This window comes from Cebidichthys violaceus, unplaced genomic scaffold (assembly GCF_023349555.1).
Source record: "Cebidichthys violaceus isolate CVI_PGR_0920_01 unplaced genomic scaffold, fCebVio1.0.p SCAF_9, whole genome shotgun sequence".
In the NCBI taxonomy this organism is placed as follows: domain Eukaryota; kingdom Metazoa; phylum Chordata; class Actinopteri; order Perciformes; family Stichaeidae; genus Cebidichthys; species Cebidichthys violaceus.
Genome location: NW_027176975.1, coordinates 10,977,142 through 11,002,188, shown reverse-complemented (window position 1 = coordinate 11,002,188; position 25,047 = coordinate 10,977,142). Strand labels below are relative to the sequence as shown.

At 40.3% G+C, this 25,047-nt stretch overlaps 1 protein-coding gene across 1 annotated transcript in view; it reads left to right on the top strand.

Annotated features, from left to right (window-relative positions):
• Positions 1-25,047, top strand: part of adgrv1 (adhesion G protein-coupled receptor V1) — a 106,689-nt gene that overhangs the window by 66,763 nt on the left and 14,879 nt on the right. Inside the window, exons 89-91 of the mRNA XM_068703403.1 lie at positions 12,777-12,893; positions 16,542-16,720; positions 19,658-19,815. Of these exons, the coding sequence (XP_068559504.1) occupies positions 12,777-12,893; positions 16,542-16,720; positions 19,658-19,815 (454 nt within the window). The remainder of the gene's footprint in view (positions 1-12,776; positions 12,894-16,541; positions 16,721-19,657; positions 19,816-25,047) is intronic.

Genomic DNA, 25,047 nt, shown 5'->3' with positions numbered 1-25,047 from the left:
ATATAGGAAGGCAGAGTATCCTTGCCTCTGCAGTGTATCCTTGCCTCTCTTACAGATGTGGTGTAGTGCAATCACAGGAGCAAGGATCTGACTTCTGACAACCTTAAGCATCAACCCACTTAAGTGAAATCTCTTTGTCAACCCTAGAACGCACTGTTGCACTTTCAAAATCCTCTATTTGCCCTTCAGACTGCATTCCCACTAGGTTTTAGTAGGATTTAACATTCTGAACTTTACAAAGCAAATAGTGGCTTGCTGCTATTTTAAAGATATAGTGGAGTCATGTCCCTGCCGCCTGTGTGTGTTGTTATTCAAAGAACTTCAGCCTGGTCAAATTCAGAATTGTATTTTGTATAAGTGTGAGTCCTTGAACACACATATCCAGGGAAAGGAAAATCTAATCTCTATCTCTGTTGCAAATAAAACACTATTTCATTTCTCATCCATTGTAATGAAACCGCTCTCCTCATCCCAGACAGCCATTCCCCCACACTAAGTGAACTGTTTACCCCCGTGGTCCCACTGCTTTATTCCAGTATCTAGGAGGTGTTAAGGTTACTCTTTGCTCTAGTTATAAAGGATTTCCTGTTAGCTCTGGGCCTGGATCCAGCATTCAGAAATCCCCCCCCCCCCCCCCCCCCCCTTATACACCACCCTCACTTCCGGTCCCTGAGCAGAATAAGGAAGCTGTCCTATTGTAGTCCAAGACCTAATTGTGTCCTTGACTGGAGAACGTAAGATCAACACAAGTTTTTGTAAATTAAATGAGTGACTGCTTTTCCTGAGGAAGTTTTTTCTGTTCCCATCGCAACCAATCAATCATTATATCAATAAACATCAATAAATAATCAATGTGTGTCTACTTACTTCTCTGGTTGACGTCAGAGAATATGCTTCTTATTGTATTCTATGCTTATTCCCACAAGTGTTTGGAATCAAAATGAGAAAGCAAAAGAAGGGAAACAATGATATTCCTTCTCCTGTCCACCCTCAGACAATAGATTATTCCAGTGTATTTTACTCAGATAGAGATGTATTTCATTCTTGATTGCAGTTGTTGAGTAATAACAGAGAGATAAGGTATACAGCATGTCCTTGATAAGATTGTATTGCAATTCGAAGGTCTTTGCTGTCTGTCAGCCCGAGCTAATGTCAGGAAAGTGATGGAAAGGTATAAAGTATTAGCAGGCTTGTGTGCGTGTGTGTGTGTGTGTGTGTGTGTGTGTGTGTGTGTGTGTGTGTGTGTGTGTGTGTGTGTGGAGACAGTGGAGAAGTTAAGACCTTCTCTCTGTTGCCTGATACTGAAAATGCAGGCTAAACGGTACAAACAGCTTATTTTTGCAAATTATCTTTTGTGTCTACTTTTTCCTGTTTTACTTCCATCTGGCTTTTTGCGCCTCTGGTTTTTCCCCCTCTCCTTTCACCCAGCCTTTATTTCATAAAATGATGAGTAATGGCCCGGTTTCTATTCTCTGTCCCCTTTATTATTCTGGCTGCTGCTGGGTTTAGCTGGGTGCTGTGACATTACGAGCTGTAAAAAGACTGTCTCACTCTGTCTCTCCCTCCCTCTTTCTGTCTGTGAAATTTGCTGGGCACTGCCTACGTGACTCATCAGTTTGACCAAAGAAAATAAAAACACGTTGTTTGTCCTGAAACAGATTACAGACACTTGACTTAGCCTACTCTAAGAGTCTCACCAATGTCTGTCAAGACCATTTATTTTAAAGTACAATAACGTCATCAACAACGGAATGACTGCTAGTCCCTAAAAGCACACTGCAATTTTCTTGTAAACACTAGGGATGCGAAACCAAGTTATCTACTGGAGTGGTCAAACGTTAGTCTTGCCTGTCCTTACTATTAGGTTGCCATCAGGATGAAACACATGTACGCACATACAATATTGAACTAATGTGGGCTATCCTTTTCGGTCTAGTGCAGTTTTTTTTTTTTGGTAAACTATTGACTAATAATACGAAACTAGTTACGCTCAGTCATTAACTCATTTTGTTCAATGGTTAAGGACATAGTGCCATTTAACTGTAGCATTTGCATTATTCATAATGTGCATTTCCTTTAGATAGGTGACAAGCAGTTTTGTGTCTGTGGTCACTTGTCTGCACCTGTGACAAATGACCTTTCCCTAAGCCCCGCCCTTGATGTTACTCCAGCTAGCTGTCTGAGCTGCCATGGAGCTAGTAACACTGCCACTAACTGCACTCCCTGAATCTAATTTCTGGGAAAATGAAAAAGCAATTTTAGAGAGAAGCTGACAGAAAGATCTACAATATCAAACGACTGCATGAGAGTCTATGGAATACACCCCTCATAGTTGTCGGAGCTGGTCAAAGCTACACTATGATTGGCCAGCCTGCATACAAAGAGCGGGACTTAGCGAAGGGTCAATTGATTTGCTAATATCTGCAATGAAAATTGGATTAATGGTATTTGGTTTTTATCACATATCATTGTGCAGCAGCAGACTCTGTCCTTTCTGGACTCTGGAAGTTACACTCTCACTTTTTGCCAACTGTGTGTTGTCCAAGCAGCTGGTGACCCTAGTAACACTTCCATGAACTTTCCTCTATTTCCAGAAAAAGCACAGTAAACAGCAACAGGAGGCCACAATAACCATTCTCCCTCATCAGGGCTCTGCAGTTAGCTCTCCCTTGTCTGGCAGCTGTGAGACACGAGACAGAACACATTCTACAAACTGTCAATGCCTATTGGGCCATTATTTCTGAGGTGATGGGATATTCCAGTACCACACAACTTGAGACGGTATAAGAAGTCACTGTGTTAAATCTATAAATACAAATTCACATGAACATGGATATTCAGCTGCAGTGTAAATTAGATTACTTTTATATTAAATGTGTGTTTCAAAGGCTCACTGTGCACTTACAGAATCTCTGAATTAAAGAAAATGTATATCCAAACATATATGACATACTACTCCCCTTGAGCTGTAACACATTGACTTCCCATTCATTACCTGCTTTAGTGGATAAAGATAAAGATAAAGATAATACAATCAGCAGATAGATATCCGTGCATAATATCACTTGTGTCAAGTCAAGGGCTTGTATCATGTATCACTTGCTGTACTATGATCTTTTATTATTTATATACACAAATGAAGACCAAGGTGTAGTAAATGTACTGGCACACAGATATCTGTTTAAAATGTAACATTAGTAACTTTTGGTCTTCTTAATGGTGTCATTTCTAAACTCTCTGCGTAGTAGCAGGCACCCTTCACCTGATTCAGTGGATTAATATCAAGGTTTGCCATCAAGGACTTTATCGAACACGCTGTTTAAACAGTGAATGATAAATAAAGTGTTAGCCAACAATTGTCAAAGTCCCCAGTGTCCCCTCTCTATTTTTGGAGTTTTACAATTTGTCTTTGAAGAACTGTGTGTAGAGTGGAGTGAACCATGGAGGTTTACAAAAGTGAAAACATGGTTTACCCTGAAGCTGCTGAGTCAGTGATGTTGCCGTTCTAGCTTGATGTTTGCACTATTTTCTAGGTCAAGTTAGGTTGACCAGGATGTTTCCCAGTTGTAATGTATATATGTACATACATTAATGCTGTCTCTTTTTACCCATAGTGTTGATATTTATATTGACACAAAGTAATTATTTGTGACGATTCTGATCCTTTAAAGCCATGAGATGTTTTCTCATGCCTGGCAAACTGCAACAGAGAGAGAGAGAGAGGAATTAAGCAAACTCTGTGATGTCAGCTCAATGGCATGAAATAGAAAAAGCAAGTCGCCTAACTTCCTCAAAAAATCAGGAAATGTTGAATGGAGGAAGGAAATGGCCAATGGTAATCAAATATAACTGTATCTACCATAAGGTCTTTTGTTTTTCGCTTATCATCAGATCGTAATCAGCCTACTTTGTCAGTTTGTTTTTTGTCTTGTTTGAATCTGGAATCTCTCTTACCCTGAGGATAATTTGATTGATGGAGTTTAAGATGATGACAAAAGCAGGCGCGCTGCTGATTGTGAGTGCATTAGCTCACAAACAAAACATGTTAGCAACAAAAACATTAAACACAAGGCAAACATACATAGATAAACACATACATACATTCCAGCATATACATGTGAATAAGCTTACACTCACACACACACACACACACACACACACACACACACACATGCACACACAAATATTGTTCACAATATTGTCAAGAAACAGGGCCAACTCCACAATGTCATAGTTGTGAAACACATGCATATGCGTTAATGAAAGCACAAATATACATAAGCATACACAGATGGCAGTATGTGCACTTGCATGCCCACTCATTTACCTCACTTCACCCTATGCACACACACACACACACACACACACACACCAACACAAACGGAGCCCAAGCCTTCAGGTCTCATGGTGACTTTGACCTGTAGGGGTCCCTGTAGCTCCACATCTAGAGCCAAGTTCAACACCAGATGTGAATGAAGTGCTTATCAAGGACTCCCCTGAGCTCTTCTCCTTTTTATGACGAGTCCTTTTTGAGGAAGACATTGCTGTGCAGATATCCAGAAGGAAACAGTTTGAGTAAAATCCGCCATCTCTTATTCTTTGAACAAGTTCAACTGTAGAGATGTTTAAGCTGTAAACATCGTTCCCCTGTAGTATACAGAACACAAACAAACAGTCAAGAAGTGCAAATTATGCGAAGCAACTTGATACGAATTGTAAAACAGTTTGCAGTTAAATTACAACTGTCGGATTGAGCCACAGTCTTCCAAGCAATTGTGTAATTTAGTCTAGGTTGGGCCATCTGAGACATTAAACAGTGCATGATAGTACAGCTGTGGCTCTGATTAAGTCTAAATGACCCAGTGTGTAACCAAAGCACAGTGTATAGTGGGTTTGTGAGCAAGAGCAGAATGAATGGAGCATGCAGTATTTAACTTGATCAGACTCTTTACAAATTGATTAGCTTTAAAGCGACCAATTGAGAGACACTGAGAGCTGCTGCAGATCTGCCAATTTGCACGGAAGGGTTCTCTCCTCGATCAATGGCCTGTTGGACAGCACTGGATGAGGCTGCTTTAGTGGGTCTGTGTTATTTTCTGTAGGCTTTTCAGATCAATATGATTAAACTTGCCCTCGTCCTTCTGATGAGCTGGAAGTGATGCAACAGGTCACCATAATGAAAAAACACAGATCTTAAGTCTCACATGTGATGTAACTCACATGGCACTGTCATAATCAAATCAGCATACATATGTTAGAAAGAAATGTTACATATCATTTAGACCACCACCCCTGTGCCTCTGATTCTAAATTTCACATAAAGATGGAGTTTTGTGTATCTTATTGACACTGAAAGACCTAGGAAGCCTTGGAAGTATTTCACATTTGTGAATATAACTGTGTTTCATGATGTTGCATCAGACCGTAGAAGTCTATTTGTAGGGTGGTGCACACCCGCGTCATGTATGCACAAAAGTGCATACATACACAGGGGTTTCTGATGGAGCAAAGTAGACCCATTGAGTGTGTGTGTTGAGGGAGCTGACCTTGTGCAGCTGGCTACAGTGTTTTTATAGCTGTAGCTGGTCTCGTGCCTCGCGGCCCAAAGAGTTCTCTGTCTGGTCTCCAAACTGGATCACACCAGATGTTGAGGAAGGAAATTCAAGAGGCTCCTTGAAAGCAGCTCCGTTGTGATCGAAAGCAGCTGCAGGTTTCCAGCAGCAGACGCTCTTTGACTGAATGGAAGAAAAGAGCGAAGGCGTGCTGGAATGAAGCTAACTGTTGGTGGTACTGCTGAGATTGTGTGTATGGCCGAGTTAGCATGAGCATAGGTGAGATGCAGCAACAGCAAAAATGTATTCCGAGAGTCGGGTTGTAACGGTATGAGAAAATATCACAGTTTCACATTATTACACTATTGTATAACATCATATTATTATTATTAATGTTATTAAGTTTATTATTGCAATATGTTACAATTGACCTTAAAGGAATTAAAACATATTATAATAATAAACAGAATGTTAGTTTAAATGTTAGTGTCACTAGCATGTTAAATTAACTACTAAATGACAAATAACATCAGCTGGGAGCTTTTAAAATAATGTCCTATGATTATCAACACTGCAACAGCGCAGCTGGACTGCTCCTGTCTGCACCCTTGAGGCACACACACACACTCACTTATGTCAGTTTTTTTCAATACCGTAGATAAGCAAATGCATGTGGTACAATAACTGGCAATTTTAATACCGCAGTATACATGATACCAGTATACCGTTAAATGGGAGTCGTTTTTATTTGGGCCTGCATGTTCTATCACTAAATAGGAACGGATTATGATTAGCCATATTACCAGGAGTATTTAAGAAAATAAAAATGAAAACTAATCCTAGTACAGGACATTAAGTATTATACATGTAGTACAGGACATTAAGTATTGTACAAAAATATTTTATCACTTATTAGTTCCACTTATTAGATCTTCCTTCAAAGATTTTCATTGCCAGAATATTAGGTAAAGTCTTTTGATAATGTTCCTCCCTGCTTCACAGATGCACATAGACATTATAACTGTATGATGCAGTGTTGTGGTTGTTTGAATGTGAAACAGACTGAAGGGGAGTGGTTGTTTATTTGCCAACAGCTGGCTCAGCAAGTACGCCTCAGCCTGAGGTTCAACACAAAACACCTGTGAACTTTACTTCTACACTCTGACCTTAATTAAAGCAACATGCATTTCAGAAAAACATTTGAGGTAGCTGCTCTTTTCACACAAGCACAGTGTGTTGAATTGTGCAGTGAGGCTTAAAATATTGAAAATATAGCAAAAGTGGCTCTGTGAAAGACTTGAGCGTTCCTCTCAAAATGTGACATTAGACACTTGACACCAATAAAGATGTAATCATCCTCCAACTCAGAGAGGTGCAGCGGCTCACACTGGGCTCGTCTGATTTTGTCTTCACTTATTTTTATTTTTTATTTTAACAACCTCCTACATCTTGTTAGCAAATGTGAAATTGTCTTATTTATCTCTCCTCCTTCTCCACACACACTGGTCCACTAACCCACCTATCAGCCATCCCCATGTGACCTTCTTGCAACTAGCTTTCCCCTGTGCCTCAGCACATAAATAACACACACTTCAACTGAGAGGCTGGGGCACATGAGGAGACTGATGGCGCTTGCACATACTTGATAGCGTAAGGCAAGGAAAACAATGCTGTAGTGAGTGCAGCCAGTAACATAATTCAATTTAAAGCATCCATGATTGTACTTCATGCATAAATATGTAATTTGACATATTTAAGATGCCTTTGCTACTGTGAGATTACAAGATTAATGTGAATTGCTCAGCTTTGAATGAGGAGAGATGATGTGATTGGTTGTGAAAAGGACTGAAGTTGCTTGCTGTAATGGGAAGGCAATGCTTCCGTGAGAAAATAATAAAGGGAGTGAGGGTTGAGTGATATCAGATTTCTCTTTCTGCCTTTCTTTCACTTTATCTCTTTCTGAACAAAGGCATAAGAGGAAACACCCTGAGTGCAGGCTGAGGCTGGAACCAGCTAGATCAGACCGGTAGCTGTTAGAGAGAAGGGGGAGGTGAAGGAGAACAGAGAGGGAGGAGGAGGAGGAGGGGGAGATGAGATGAAGGGTGGAGTAGAGGATGGAGAGTTGGGGGTAGAGGCAAAGGATGGGATAAGAGAGGCTGGAGGAGGGGAGAGGTGGAGGTTAAGTGTTCTGGACACGAGTCTAGATGGATAGTCTGGCAGGCAGACAGCTCAGGCCCCATTCCCTCAGTGATGTAATGCATCAGGCAGATTCTATTTTTAGCCACACTGATACACTTAGCTACCTTAGCATCAGCACACAGGGCCATCGATCAGCAGAAAAACTCAATGGGAGGATGAGAGCTGCAACCAGCAGCAGCACAAAGTAGCTGCACCAAAATATTATGTTTCCTGTGTGCAGTTTGTTTTTGCAGCATTTCTCTGGACTCCCTAGTCAGGCTTTCTCTCTAAACAGCGGTGTAGCTATTTGATATGGGTAACATTATTTTGTTTTTTATTGTATGGTGTTTTTTTCTTACTTATTTTTTTAAGTCCCTTCATTGTTTAGTTTTTTTAGGCCATTTGCCGTTATGCAAAACAGCTTCTCTATCATTTACCACCACTGAGCTTAGGTTGGGAAACAAGCATTTTCAGACCTGCTTATCATATCAAAGTTAGGTTATATCTTGCCTAAAGAAAAGTAGAATCATTCTTAAGGCAGCAGTAGATCTGTAACAAAAACAACAACAGCGAACTGACTCCTATACTCCTCTGGGTGCGTCATGGCCACAAAACAAAGGGGAGCTCTCTGATTGGATATTTAGCTTAGTCGATGCACCAATAGTGAACAAAAACAGTGGAGGCCACAAAAACAACAGAAAGAGCTGCTTTGTTTTCTACTTTTTTATATGTATTCTCAAGGACCTTTTCATCGCTTCTGTCTCCTACAGTAATATCCCGTTTTATTTATACTGTATGTCTTACTCTCTCCCTCTCATTTGCTCTTTGGCAATATCCTGGATGGACAAATTTTTGGTGGCTTCTGTTTTACCAGACACACACTACACTTATATGACTTGTATTTAGCAACACCCGTCCTCTGCTTTGAATACGTTTGTAGCCTGCGGGTCTAGACAGGTCGACTCCTTGTGTCTTACACAAAAGAGTAGGAGGCCTTGGGACAAAGGACAGAGCAGTAGATAAGGCTCTGATAAGTTCCACATCCGCACCTGTCACCACCCTACTAACCTATCCCTGTGGTAGGTCATCATTACTATAATGCTGACATGTACCCGCGTTATTGTCACGATGGACTGATCAATGACCACACGTGTAACTGTGACCTCCCATCCTACTTAGCTAAACTCAGCCAATGGGCCTCCACACGAACGCCATATCCATATCAATCCCAGCACTGTAACATAGTTTGCTGCTGACTTTAGATTCCTTTCAAAACCACAGAGCTTGACCATAACACAGATTTATGGCGTGAGTCATAGATTGCTGTGTTGTCTCTTTGTGTGTGTTTAGTGGTAGACATGCAGTTTGTTTGTGTATAATTAGTATAATTAGCTCGAGGGAGGGAGGGAGGTTACCTCCCTCATCCTTCTCACAGCCCATATCTCACACTAGTTTCAGAATAGAAATTGTCTTCACTGGTGTAGTTTCATTAACAGGTTCCAGTTCATGTCATGCTCAGATTACAGGAAGTTTGAGATGATATCTTCCTCCAAAAGTTGATTCCTCACAAGCAACTGCTCATGTTGACACTACTGCAGCGAATAAATCAGACGGTTCTTCGAGAGCTTCCGTAAAGTTTCTAATCCCAAATTCACCTCATTTATTACATTTTTCTTTTAGCCTCATAGCATAGTAAAGCTAGATTAACATGAACATATAAATGACAATGTTTTTATGCCTTGGTACACACCATATCAAATAATAAACGCTGCAGAGGAACATCAGTTTCCTGTGTATTTATTTGGAGGCTTGTGTCTCTCCTCCCATGACAGTGTTTCTACACTGCCCCAGCTACTAGTCACAGCAGCCTAACATGTCTGTTTACAGAAAACTTGATGGCCCGGTTTGATTGGAACCACACTGGACCTACACTGCACAGTGTCTGTTTATGTATTTGTATGTCTATCTACCAGCTTCTCCTCACATAAAAGAGCCATATAGAAGTTTAAATAACGTTTAATGCCCTGTTCTGCTATTTACGCCATAAACTAGCCAGACTGTAGCTTTAGCGGCGACAATAGAGTATTATATAATCTGCACAAAATCAGTAAAAAGCATACCTGTAAGAGTTTGTGTGTGTACCTGCCTGTGTGACTACTTATGTCAGAGCCTTATGGAAAGGCAGATGACAACCAGCTTTAATCAAATTCAACTTTGTGAAATCTGCCATCTTACCTGTTGACTCACCCAAACTGATTCACCATACCTGTTTTCTATCCTTGACCTGAGTCAGATAGTTCCTATCCTAGCTCCAATGAGGGCACAAACATACAAACATTTGAGTGGCAGACACTTGTCCGTTCACACGACTGAACACAAGCACTCTTTTCTCTCCTTTCCATACAAGGCCATTTCTCTCTACCTGTTATGTCATTGTTTCACCACAGGTCAGCAGTTTCACTGGTTCAATAGTGATCCCTGTTATTAGGGTTTGTCACAGAAACCTACAGTAAATTTGGGTGGGTTCATTGCTCAAAGCTGTGCAATGTTAAGACCTAGACTTGTGTTTCAGTATTTACAATGTTGTTGCATGTGTTGGAGATACAGCCGAAACTAATTTAAATCAAGCCAAATAATCATTAAAAAGGGTTGAGCAGAGACAAAGTGAGTGGCAGGAATTGTTAGTAGCCCCTAATACACCCACTGGTAATGTATCCCTCTTCAATTCTCTTGGTGCGCACAGCCACAAAAATTCGTGCCACCCTCTTTGTGCATGCCGCACTTGACTGTGTGCTATGCTTGATTTGATAAAATTAGAGCCTTTAGTGTTAAACCAACATGTGTGTATGTACTGCATGTTTGCCTATGATTATGTGTCTGGCGTCCTGCAGTTTATTTAGCATTTCTCGCTTGGTAGTTTCCCCATTGTTTTGAGAGGATAGATGGTGTGTCATACTTTGCCTTTGGCCAAATGAGGCTAGCTTGCTGCAAAAACTACAACCCGGCTGCGTAATATTCATTCCCATAAGCTACCTGAACAGCTTCTCCGCTCAGGCACAATTCCTGGCAGCTCAGGCACGAGTTTCCTTCCTGTGCCATTCCTCCCACTCACAACCTGCATGGCGTGAAAAATGGACGGGAAACTGACTCATGATTCTTTCTTTTTTTTTTTAAAAGGCTCTGACTTTTCCCTTTCCTCAACAGGAGGATGCAGACAGGGTTAGTAAGAGCTGGAAAATCCAGGAATGGTTGTTTAGGGATTTCCCGATGGGTTTTCTTAATGTAAGAAAATAGGAGAGAGGAAAAAGAAACAAAAAGATGAAGCAAAAAACAAAGAAAGTTTGTAGAGAAAAGACATTTGAGGGGTGACTACGTTGTTATCACCGCGCTCAAACATACCAGATTTAAGGGCCTTTTCACACAGAATGCTACTACGAAACCACTGCACTTTGAAACCAATTATTTCCAATGGCTGGTACAACACCACGACGGCTTTATGCTGCGCCAAGCAATGCGTGGTGCACCGCGATGTGTGCAGAACTTAGCGGCGATTGCAACACTGCATTCTGTGTGAATGGCCCATTATAGTGTCATCTAAAGGGAATGCCACTTAATAACATTCTTTATTAGAAGTAAACCACACACAGAACACAGGACAAGTCAAACAGATATAAACTGCATATATAGGAGTTACTTTAAAACACACACCCAACATCAACACAAACCTCCACAGTCTCTCACAAACAAACAAACAGTTCAAGGGTTAATTGTTTTCTGCTATTTTCTTGATGTTATTTGTACCTTTTTATGATTCTTTTTATTGATGTCATTATTACTTATTGTCCTCATTACGCTCATGACAATAAAGCATATTGAATTGAAGTTAATTGAAATTGTGTGGAAAACAGGTAACGTCACAGCTCACAATATCTATTTACCTGGTATGTCTAATAACTGTCTATCTAAGCAAATTAGCCGAAACCATAGGGTGGTGCCAACAGAATACATTAGCTTATTTTGGATATATAAAGAGCTCATCTTGTCAGTCTTCAGAACCATTTGCGTGGCTTTGTTACGTCAAATCAAATGACAGTTGAGGTAACAGAGATAATTACTGTATGTGGTACGTGGGTAATAAGACTCTGTTGAGATGCTGCTTAAGACTCACAACAAAATATAGTCTGGGTTTTTACCTGGTGCGTGCAATGAATATAATCTAAGTGACATTTTACACCAAGTTATTATTCTCCCCACATCCCTCAGCTCCTACTCTCTTCCACTCACCTTTTTTCTGGTCCATGGCATTGGCATCGGGCCGACAGGCTGCTGGTTATGTAACAATTGCCCGGCTGTGTTGGCACCACATTCAGTGCCGGAGCTTAATGAAGCTCTCTGATGGACAACAGAGAAGTATTTTCTGCTGTCCTCATGGGTTTTGTGCTGCCTCCAAATTGAATTTTGGCCCTGATGCGTTCCCACCTCCAAAACCCCTCTCCCTTTCTCTCCTGCTAGCTCTCTCTCCCTGTCTCTCTCTCTCTCTCTCACACACACACACACACACTGACCACACACTGTTTTTTTGCAGTAATTTTGCAATGCCCTTTAGTTTGTTATTTGGAGAAGTGTCACACCCACACATTTGTACAAATCTTTGTGTGGGATGATACGAGTACTTATTGGTGTTGTTGATGTTTTTATTTTTGCTTCTGCCTGCATAGCTTGCTGCATGGTGATGTAACAGGTCTGCAGGATAGGATGTCTCTCTTTGGGAGGAGGGCTATCTGAATTCTGCTGTCTCTTTTAAAAATCTATAGACTGTAAAACAAGCAATAAATTGCCTCCTATGCAGTTTGACCTGCTGACACTGCAAGGAGTACTGCACCTGTGTGTGCAAGTGTGCTAGGTAGTCATACAAAATGTCACTGTTGTCCCTAAACAGAGCAAATACGGTGCATTTACTTGCCATGAAAACTTGTTGGTTCATAGGCTCATTTACACACAATGGTAACTGATTCTAAATTAGTTTTTTTCTCTCTTTCTCTACAGATCTGTTTCCTGGTGTCAGCTTTCCGTGGCCGAATGTTTTCAGAAGACAGCTGTGCTGCTTTGGCGCTCTTCTCTCACTATTTCCACCTCAGTCAGTTCTTCTGGATGCTCATACAGGTAATAGCAGGTCAACAAGCATTACACCTACATATTTGTACATAAAGATTATCATTTACATTTGATTTCTATACAGGCATGGCATCGAACAGTGGACATACCTGGATACACAGTTTTTGCTGTAATTGTTGACATGCAGCTAGATTACAGAAGGCACATTATTTTCCTGATATAAGCAGAGATATTTTCTCTCTCTCTCTATTCTTTGACCTGGATAAAGAGCTGAGGTTTGGAGGCTATTTTGCTCTGCTTCATTGTAAAACTGTATCTGTCTAGTCTGAAAGGCAAGCCTCAACAATGATGTCTATTCACTAGGCCTTCAACCAGACAATGGGGCCAAGTGTTGAGCTGTAGCTCAAGAAAGTCAATAAAGTCAGTCTATTCTTTCAAATATATTTCTTATTGAAGGGCACCTGTATGTCAAATCTCATTTCATTCTCCTGCTCATTTTCCTCATGACTTGGCATAAACAGGGTTCCCATTCTTTTTTTTGTTCCTTATGTGAAGCATGTGGTTTTTTTACGTAATAACGAGTGAAACTTCATTCCTCCACCATGTGGGCTTAGCCAGGTTTTGATTAGGGAGTGAGATGGAGGTACCAGACTGCTGCATGACATGATCTTTGGCCCTAGACTGGTACCACTTAGTAACACCTCAGCCCAGCAGCTCCTAACCCCCTTCTTTATGACCATCTGCCCTCTATTTCTTTTTTTTCTTTTTTGTGACATAACTGCTGAGAACAAAGCCTGGCAGGCAAAATCCCAATTTGCAGCTTAACATGCACACTAGAGAAGATATTAAGACTTGATTTATACAGTCACAGCCTAACTGAATGTGAACAGATGTTTTCATTACTGCTTAAACAACAAAACAGCATTTTATCGATTCATTATTATACAATTATAAAAAAATACATCCCACACACAAATTCCCCCCCAAAAAGGTATATGTTTTTTAGCGCTCAATGTAAACCTTGCCTAAGCCAATTTTAATCCTTAAGAGGGAATATAGATTACTTGTGACCTACTGATAGAACACTGGATTGTGGTGAACACGGGCCGGAGTACTTCATTCGCCCCTATAGAGAGGAACACTGGCCTGGGGATGGATCCTTTTCCTCAACTGATCCTCCCTTTCCAAACAAAATCATTGACTTAATTAAAATATCTCTTTGTGGATTTGTTTAGGATTTAAAACTTAAAAAAAATATAGGCTTGTTAACAGATTTGATAAATGTTCCATAAACCATAAGAAATCTGCCTTATGGTTTATGGAACATTCTCTTCCCATTGTTCCCCTCTTATGTAACTAACTTTTGCATTGTTTCCATTGCTTCTCAATCTTTGAGAACGTGTGACGTTCGTACTGTAAGTGAACATAATCGGTGTTTATGTAGTGGATATAATCTCTCCTGGCACATACTTTATATTTGGTGAAGTATTATAAGATTAGCATTTATTCACATCAGAATGTTTACCAGCTGACCTGTGAGATATCTTAAGGGATGAAGGCTGAGACCAAAGCTTTCATGTGGCCTAAGAAGTGTTAGAATTTGGATGACGAGAATTGGCAGTGAGATGAAATGGGTATTAACGTTAAAAAAAAAACGGGTTTGGACACACATGGTAGTAGTTAGTATGGTGGTAGAGTTGATATGATCTAGCGGAGAAAACATGAACTATGTTTCACCCCAGAAGGAGTTCACTTAGGATTTTCAGTTCTTTATTCAAACACTCACTCCCTCATACTTTTTCTTAAATTGCCCTTGTTCTTTAACATCCCTACCAAAAACGACCCTGGACATTTCTTTATTGTCAGCAACTATAGCAGCTGACAATGAAAATATTACGGCCACTCTGATTGATGTGTAACTTTAAAACCTTTCGGTCCTCACCAACATCTCAGTATCGACCCCACTGATGTCTCACAGCTCATTTTCCCCTCCTATCAGGTAGAACTTTCAGCTAAGTAGCTGATATGAATGGGCGCCAGCAACCCATCTCAGACCATGAAGAAGACTTCAAATCAATAACTGCAGTGTGTGTGTATGTGAGGATGTGCATGCCCAATAGTTGGTCAGAGGAATAAGCTTTGGCATAATGCCAGACAACCGCCAATAACTGAATCACGATCCAGACCAGCTTTTTCATGACTGCAGAGGCTCGCAGAGGCAACCTCAGCTTTCTGAGAAACTGCATCATATTACATAACAATACTTTACAGCTTGTTCAGCCTGGACATACCTGCTAAAGCATTAGTACTGGCCTACAGTGTATTTCTACCCTGTTTTACTGTACTAGTTAGCCAGATGGGGGCCACTTTCACTGATTTGTAGTCAGGCGATACCTGCCAGTGTTCTGTGAGAAGACAAATGAATTTGATTGTGATAATGGATTTATAAGTGGCCTCTAATGGCCATCAGTATTTCATCAATAGGAAGTAGTTCCAGTGAAACTTCAAATTCAGTGGATTACTCTGACTAACCAGGACATTGTATTTGGAAGGACACATTGCTGTTAAAACCAAAAGCAAAGTTGCATGGCTAGGTACCACTAGATAAAAGGAAATTTATATTGTAATTTGGTTGAACCAATTCTTATACGCTTACAAGGCAGTAAGACAAAAGCATAACCAATCATCATGCCACCTAAACAGCAAGCAAACATCACACTATTGTCTCAGTGCAGTGCAGTCAAGCTGTTAGACAACTTGTGTGTAGTTCTCTGTGCTGCATATGTGTGTCTGTGTGTGAGTGTGCACATTCTTGTGTTGTGTGTATGTGCAGCAATGTTTGTTGTCAGTGGTTATGCAATATGGTTATTTCCATGGTTATGGGGAGCAAGAGGTTATCAGAGGGAGAGGTCAGTGTCCCCTAACCTCCTTTCCTTTGCCCGCTGTGCAAAAAGAGTTCATTGACAGAAGGACACAAACATCATCAGCTGTTATTCATTATAGCTGTTCTATAAATAAGTATTGCTCTTAACAAAAGAAGGAATTGCATTCTTGACAATTCTTATATTATTAATTTTCTGCTTTTTTAATTAAAGTCAAATCCTATAGGCTGTGTGGTGGAAAAAAATCCACCACAGCTGTAAAAAGTTTGGTCTAAATAAGGCTGAGTAGAGTAAAGGTTATCAATTTGTAACCCCAGCCATCAAGATAGACTGGAAAATGGAGAGTTACTTCATTTTTCCCTTGAGCTTAACTTTAAAATTCAAGAGTAAACTTTGCCTTTTGCTCTTCACCAGTGCTAAAATTGCAATTTAAAATGTTACTGCCTGCCGAGGTCTTCACAAAGGGATAAGACATTGTGTTGCAACCAACAGGTGTTCAGAAAAGCTGTTATGTACGTAACAGTGCTGGGCTCATTGTATCGGATGGATGAGACTATCAAAGCCTGCTAGATAACAAAGCAAACAAAGCTATTGTGGGTGTGATAAAAGTGTGGTTGTATGTGTGTGTTTCACTCACTATGAAGACCAAATGTTCTCAAAGAAAGATGAAAAGAATCTTCCAAACTCCAAAAACGTTGTCTTTCCTCACAACATTATTGATTATTATTGTTATTATAGTTCATGAAGGTGCTGCTTCTGTTGACATGTCCCTGCTTTCGTGTTTATTAGTTGTTTTCTCATACTCTGTACCCAGGCAGTGAACTTCTGGCAAGTACTGGTGATGAATGACGAGCACACAGAACGTCGATACCTGCTCTACTTCCTGTTGGGCTGGGGACTTCCTGCTCTGGTCATTATTGTCCTGGTCATCGTCTTGCTCGGCGGCTTTGGATGGACCATACACACTGTATACGGGCTGGTTCAAGGAGATGTGTGAGTGGACATTGCAAAACACTTGCGTACAACAACTACACCCACAAGTGGTCTTTAGAACTGAGGAGGTGGAATTAACCACCAACACTAACGTAATCTGTTTTCATGAGAGGACTCGTCGGCCTGTTTTTTAAACCGGTCTGAGTCAGTCGCAGTGACTTCACTTTCTTTTTTAAGCTTAGGTAAATTCCACTTCGGGTTAGAGCAGAACAAACAGAAAACACCTGAGCCAGTGACATCATGTGAGGAGGTAGCTTGCCCAATCAAATAAATGAATGAATGTGTCTCCACTTGATTCTTCAGCTTAGAGGTCGAGACTTTCAAACTGCAGGGTGGAAAGGAGGAAGGGAGGAACCTTAAATAACCCATATACTGTTTGGTTTTGTGTGTGTCTGTATGTCTGTGTGCTTTAGCTAAAAATAACTGGTTGCCATCTATGTATAGAAAACCTAAATCCTAGAACATAACAGATGAGGTCACCTTTTTAAAAAACTGCTCAACGGTTCCTGATCAGATGTGTCTGTGCATTAAGTGTGTGTGTGTGTGTGTGTTTGTGTGTGTGTGTGTGTGTGTGTGTGTGTGTGTGTATGTGTGTGCGTATGTGTGCGTGTGTAGTAATTGCCAAAGTAAACTTTTTACATTGAGTGAATGGAGATTGAACCCTTAAATCACATCTAAAGTTAGCCAGAGGTCTTAGGTGTGGCTGTTATCCTTGGGATAGAGTGTGTGCTGTGTGCGTGTTTCCTGAGAGTGGGTGTGTGTGAGACAGTGAGTGTATACATGAGAGATTCAAGGATACAGAGGAGTATTCAGTTACCCTGGAAGCGTACCTTCCTCTTACAGGGAATGAGGCAGCCTTTGAATTCCCTCTCTCTCCTCATGCCGTCTTGTTTTCTCAAAACTCAAGTTGTCTCAGTTTCACCCTGCCTGCGCACAAACAGTTGTCAACCTCAGACCTTGCGTCAGTAAGCATTGTTGTGCCATACATATTCCATTTGTATGTATTTGTGTCAACAGAACCCTTGTTTTTGTCATGATTTTATATTTGTGTTGTCACCCCTTCTATCACAACTGCGTTGATGCAACCATGTCTTCCATATAGTTAGGACTTACAGTACGTACTTGGCGTATGTCAAGGCATGATACAGAAAATAATTTCATAATGATTACCTATTCCAAAGCCAATACTTATTATGATGCAACACTTCAGCTTTGAATTTATTGATTTTCATGTTACTTACTTACAGTATGTAGTCCTCTCCCACTTACGTCTAGCATTACCCACGCATCGCTGATAAGCAGAAATGATACTATAGATCTTACAACAGATGCATCACCCCTTTGACTTTTACCACTGCAGTTAATCTCATAACTATAATTTGGAGTGGAAAAAAACAATGTATATACAGTTGTATCCTACTAGTTCTTATTTGAGTCTAATATGATAATCTACCTGGACAGACTGATTCATGGTTAGTTTGACTACTTTAAAGCCAGGTTATAAGGTTGCTCAAGTAATTTCCCATGGAGGTGGACATGTAAACCTGACATCTATCTATTTCATGCAGGCTGTTTTATAGTCGTACCTGCGAAAATGTAAATTTACAACTTTATCGTATCATGTGAGTCGAGGCTACCATGGCAGAATGTATGTCTCCCTAATGTAGAGTTGATTTACACTTTTAACTTCAAATTAGGCGTTCCTTAAACAAGGCCCTGTTCTTAAGTGACCCATTACACTCCACACTTCCATATGGAAAAGACAATACCAGCAGTATTTCAATGAAAGCCCCCATAATAGGCATTACTCACTTTATTTATTCTCTCCCAAATTATAAAGTTAATGAAATGTTTTCTTCCTTCACTACAGAAATCCCTGTATTTCACTTTCTTGTGAGACTTTCCTTACAGTAGGATCTCATCCTCTCACAAGGCCACAGCCATACAAATATCCATATTCCAGTATGTTTAAATTCTCATAGTCTGGCTGTCTTGCTGGTAAATAGTGATGCAATGCTTTATTTGGCATACCTCATGTTATGTTATGGCTAGCATAGCTCCAATTATTATCTGTGATTACTCAGGCCTGCAGTGAGGTCCTATCTGTATTTCATGCTCCCACCAAATCAGGGGCTGAACTTGTTTTGTGAAAAGGACAAAGTCACATGAGTGTTTTGATAGTTGTTTGGCAGTTAACAGTTTATATGAGGATGTTGATTTTCCCAGAGAAAAATGTTCAGTTAAGTTTTTTTCCTGCTTCTGTCCTGATTGGACAGAAGCTGGGAAAGGACTCCTGAGATTTCCCAGGAAAAAAAATTAGGCTGGCTCACACCAATAGACAAATTGTAGAAATTAAAAGATAACTTGATTTAAAAAACAAGAAAAGAAAAAAAAGCTTCCTTTTGACCTTTGCCTGTTAGGCAGGATCAGCATATGAACTTACATAACCACTCCATAGTCTTCTCCCTTTCTAAGCACAAGACATGTGTATCATGTTTTTTGTTTTAACTGTTCTTTCAATTTTTAAATAGAAAAACACTTGCAAGGGTCTTTGACTTAAGATATTATCCCTGTGTAGCTGCAGATTGACCTAGTTGCTCAGAAGATTTAAGAACGTACGTATTTTGCTGTTGAAGGCAAAAGCTACTGTTGAGCAAGAATGCTGTGAGTCTTAGGCCGACTCAGAGGCCTCACCGGCCACAACCTGTTTGTGAAACTTGAAGAAACACAGTCTTAACTTGAGTAAATAAAGAGCAATATTGGCATGTGATATGTTTCCGTATTTTAGAGCATACTTTGCGTTGAATGCACACTTTACTCCCCACCCCTTTCACTCCTTAAATTTCCTCTTGTATTCACATACATTCTGTGTATTTCTACATACACTGAAAAAAAAGAAAAGACAATCACTTTCAAATGTGTCCGTCCCCTCTCTAGGTGCTTCATCCCAAACATCTATGCAGCTCTGTGTACAGCGGTGCTGGTGCCTCTCATCTGTCTGGTTGCAGTCATGGTGGTGTTCATCCACGCCTACCAGGTCACTCAGCAGTGGAAGGCCTACGACGACATTTACAGAGGACGAACCAACAGCACAGGTACCCAATACAGCATGTGTGTTCACAAACATAAATGAACCCAGTTATGCATAAGGATAGATATGAGTTAATACATCTCTATGCACATAAAAACATAAGAACAAGTGTTAAGTCACACAATCTCTCGATCTGCACCACAAAAACATGTAACCTGCTGCCAGGATGCCCTCTGGAACTAGAATGCATCCACCCCTATTTTTGGCTAAAACTTTCAGCCCCTATTTTGCTCAGCTTACAGGCTCTGTCTGTCTGCTGTGTGTGTACCCAAGGGATTAATGATACAGCAACAAAACAATACCTGCTTCCCTGAATGAAATAATGCTGACAGACACACTTTTGTTCAGCCATTGCACTTAAATGGACATGTATTTTAATGCACTTTATATGCACTCAATGCAGTGCAGAAAGATGTGTGGATACAAGCCCAAACTTGTACTTTAAGTAATTCTTGTTAGCAAAGGAATACCCGTCATAGAGTTGTGGTCTGTATGAATCAGTAGTATGTTTTTAGTGCAATCGGTCACTTCGACCACACATGAAGATCCTAGCCAAACCACTTTAATGCCTCAGTGTCATGGCCATAATCAGTGGCCATCAGTGAGAATCAGCTGGCTTTAGCTTGTTTTACTCAGTCAAGGCCCTCCAATGACAAAGCAAAGCCTGAATTAGTGCCAGTCCTTTGGCTGGCAAGCGGTTTGCCCTACACACTGTGTGTGGCCTCTGAAGGAGTGTGGGAAACCAAAACAGTGCTTTGCTGAGCTGCAGGTAGGGGTGCATTAATAATGAGAGCAACACGTTCTCATTTAAAAACCAGGCTGAGGCTAAAGGTCAGCCTGTAGCCTGTAGTACTGTCCTGTACTATGATGGACAGTGCAGACAACAGAGATCAAAAGTAGACAGGATAGGTTTTGGGTGAGTTTAGGGATAAGGAGACTTGGAATATAGTATTGTACTGTGTGTTGAATGAGAAAAACAGAGGAAGCAGTCAACTTGGCAAACAAGGCAGCTTCTAAAACTCCTTATTTACACTGAGAGAGAAAGAGAGAACGAGAGAGCAAATGCCGGGAAAGGTAGGCTCAGCTAATTCTATTCAAAGCAGCAGTCTAAAGTGCCGACAGGGTGTGTGTGGCATAAGCACAGAGGACAGAACAACCGTTGAGGTGTGAATACGTGTGTTCAATTTTGTGTAGAACAGCTGCAATATTGGACAGCAACATTCTTTATCAAAGTCCATGCATGGTTCAGTGCTGGTTGCACCTTTAGTCTTATTTGGATGCACAATGACACAATACCACCTTACACAAACATGCACATACATACCTGTATATGAGCATGCAACAACATTAACAGTGTGCACTGCATTTAATCGCTGTTTTCTTTTTTTGTTGTTATAGTAGTGTTATGGCAGAGCTCAACTCTGTTCAGCCCTTTGCAGTATCTAATATCATTGTAGGCGTTGTCTCAACGTGTCCAGAGTCCAAAGCAGATCAAAACAAATCTGTTCTCTACCATTTAAAAGGTTTCACAGGTTTAAAAGCCACAGGCACTGTTACAACAGCCGTGATCAGTTTCAGTCCGGCAATGTGTGGTAGTCAGACAATAGACCAATCACAAAAAATCTTATGATATGCTTCACCTTGACTTTCCCATCCAGCTGAAAATAACATAAATAAACTCAAATGAACTTATAAAAGTACTATTCAAAGCACATCAGTAAGGCCTTATCACTGTCATCATTGAACACATAAGGTGTGTTTGTGCAAGACATGATGTTCTTTTGATACAGAAATGAGCAGACTTTCAATTATCAACAGACCATAGTTGAATGAATAACTATTATTGTTCTATTTTTAACTGTAGTTAAACGCACCGCTGCATATACATTCATACATCAGTATTAATAATTTAATAATCTATTATACTGCATAATTATTTCAATAATTGTGATACTTTAAAGACATTTTGTTGCTAATACATCTTTTACTTAAGTAAGATTTTGAATGCAGGGATTTTACTTGTAATGGAGTATTCTTAATTTGTTGTATCGTTACTTAAGTAAAGGATCAGAGCACTTCTTCCACCACTGTTTGACTTATTTTCCTTCGGAAATTGATGAATTTACATGGGAATTCTTTGTACATCTTTTTCTGCTATAATGAAAGCACACAAAAAATACATATCTTTGCAACCTTAGTACTAGTATTGTCATTACTCTTACCAGAATATTCTCTGCAATTAAGCAACATAAAAACAAAGCTTTTACTGTGCCTAAATGTTCACACTTAGTTGACACACATAATACTTGTGTGTGGGGTGTGTGTGTGTGCTCAACATACAATTATTACAGCTTGTTGTTATTACAGCTGCTGACCTCTCTGTGACAGTGATATCAGCACTGTATCAAGTTTCTACCCGGGCTGTTTTTGTTGAACTGACGTTCTCCTCTCAGTTTGTCTTCTCACACCAGGAACCAGTTCTGGTCAAATGTAAACTGGGGCCTGTGCTCCTGTGGAGAGAAGTAGCTCCTTCATGTCCAGAGAAATGACAAATGGTTTTGAGCATAAATTGCACTGTTGGAGGTTTACTTCTTAGCTCCGCCAGGCAGAAAGATGCCCATGACATCATTTAGCATCACCCTGAGACTTTCTCATGTGTTTATGCAAAGACATATTCATGCATTCATGCATGTTCACACACATCACATACAAGTATATGCACACATGCATTAACAGAAAATGTGTGCCTGCTCTGCTTCTTTCTGCTTCTTCTTAGTGGTATCAAGACACGTAGTACGTCAGCATTTGGCTCTAGGAACCAGTTCTTACTGTGGGAGCTCTGCCCTGTCCACAGACTAAAATGTGCTTACATGGTTGGAAAACTGAAACCAAGGAGGGTGCAGATAGACAGATCTGCAAAATAGAAGAAAGAGAGAGATATATAAAAAAGTGTATGTTGCACTGACTAAAAACAGTAGAAAGTTTGAGAAGACTAAGAAAAAGGCTGAAAAGCAACGGTTGAACGAGTTTATGAAGCAGATTAATCATCTCTGAACAAACATACACCAAAATCACACTGAATGTCCAGAGTGAGTGTGAAACACAAAGAGACTAGGTGTTAAATAATAATGCTGAAGCATCGGAAAACAATGACCAGAGTATTGGCAAAATGAATAAAGACTTACAGGAAATAAGCCTCAAGGGGAAAGGGAGAGGCATGAAAAGCAACAGTATGAGAAGAAGGAAACCAGGAAAGTACAAGAGAGTTCAGCCAGAGGAAAGCTGCAGTGAGATAAGGAGCAGAACTTGGAGCAGAGTGGAACTGACAGAATGGTGGAAGTGGCACCTTAGTGAGGGCTTTTTGTGTAAACTTGGGGCCAGTGCTCTGTGTTTCCATCCTACTTGTGAAGTGAACTGTACAGTATGTCCTACATAACACTAGCCAACAAACTACAGAGTGACTCAGCAGTATAATTTTGAAGTGGTACATTTTCTTTTTTTATGTGTGTCTGGGATACAGATGATGTAGAAGATGATGCCTTGACCCTGTTTCCAATCCTGTTTCATCAGCTTAGTACGTATCAGAGCCAGGTCAGCAGTGTTTTTACTTGTCATCCCTCATTTGCGCCACACATTACAGCCATGTTGGGTGTGGTGTTCATGATGTGGGTGTGTTTTGAATATTCTGCTGACTGTGTATAACTAGTGTATTATACCCAAGCGGCAACCTCCGTCTATGAGAAAATGACCTCAGTAAACATTGTAAACATGAGTTTCTGGTCTCAATCGCTCAAACATGATCACCATATAGTAATTAAGGTCCCATTTAGAGTAAAATAGAGAATAAAGCAGAGTATTCTTTAGAGTTTGCGTAGCTACCTTCTGATTGACAGGTCGCATGGCATTGTCAGGTCAATGTGTTGTCGTTTAGAAATGTCCTATTCAGCATTCGGTATACTTAGCTCCTCCTTAGCTCCATGTCACTTCTGGTTGCAAAAAACAAGATGGCAATGGACAGAATGCCAAACTCCAGGCTTCCAAACAATAGTCCGCAAACCAATGGGTGAGGTCGCGAGATTATGTCCACTTGTTTTACAGTCAATGATTACATTTGTGACATTCATCTGGCAAACAAATCTCTTCCCCTAATTTGTAAAACAACTCTGATGCTAACACAAAACCTGAACAAGCAGGTTATAAAGTTAATTCATCAAGTGGAGCCTCTTTTTTAATTGTATGTAAAACGCTCATCTTTATAAGGACCACATTAATTTAAAAATAACACAGTTTTTAGTCTTAGTCATGTCCTTGATTATGTTCTCCTGAATGAAACACGATATATAGTAATGAGCTCTATTATTTACCAGGCCTCTTTCTCTGTTGGGATGACTCACTCTTGACAGTTGATTCAGTCTGCTCCTGAATGGCAGTGCTCATTTTGTTTGTCCTCTAATTAGCCATTCCAACAATAGGTGAGGGAATGATTTTTCAAGATAAGAGGTACATCACGACCTGATGTAGAGGAGGTGCAAGGATACATAAGTGACCCTAGTTCAGTCTCCACTTCAGTATGAGACTGAGCGTGTTCTCTTGGACTCTCACACTATCAATCATGAATAGCGCAATGGGCAATGGCTAAAAGGATTATAAATCCATCTGTCCTTACCTTTATAGATCAAATCTGAGGTGCAGTACTCAGCTCTACTTGTGTAGCGTAACATACTGTAAAACTATATCGCCACTGATGGAAAGTGGGTTACTAGTTGCTACAGAAGAGCTCAGTTTAGAGGCATGTGCAGAGAGACCTCTCGCTGGTCTCCTCTTATCTTTGCAGTCCAAATACAGCAAATGTGATTCAGCGTTTTTCTGCATGCTGTGTGCAGAGTGGTGGATGTTCACTGTAAACAACATACATGAGAAAGAGTGAGCATTTTAGCATGGGGTCAACTGTTTGTATGCTTTTGTGGCAAGTGTGTGTGAGTGTTTTAGGGCAGTATTTACTCAAGTATGTGCTTATTACTGAGGTCAAACTCAGACTTTTAAAGTATGGAGAGGAGCACACCTATCTCCAGAATAGTGGTTGATTATGATGTCACTTTTTCAGTCGGACTACATGAGTCACAATCGTAGCCTCACTCCCCAAATTACTGAGAGAGGTTAAGAATATTACTAGGCTACTAGTATTCATTTTAATGTCATTCTCAAACATAAAAACTAATTATGAAAAAATAAAAAA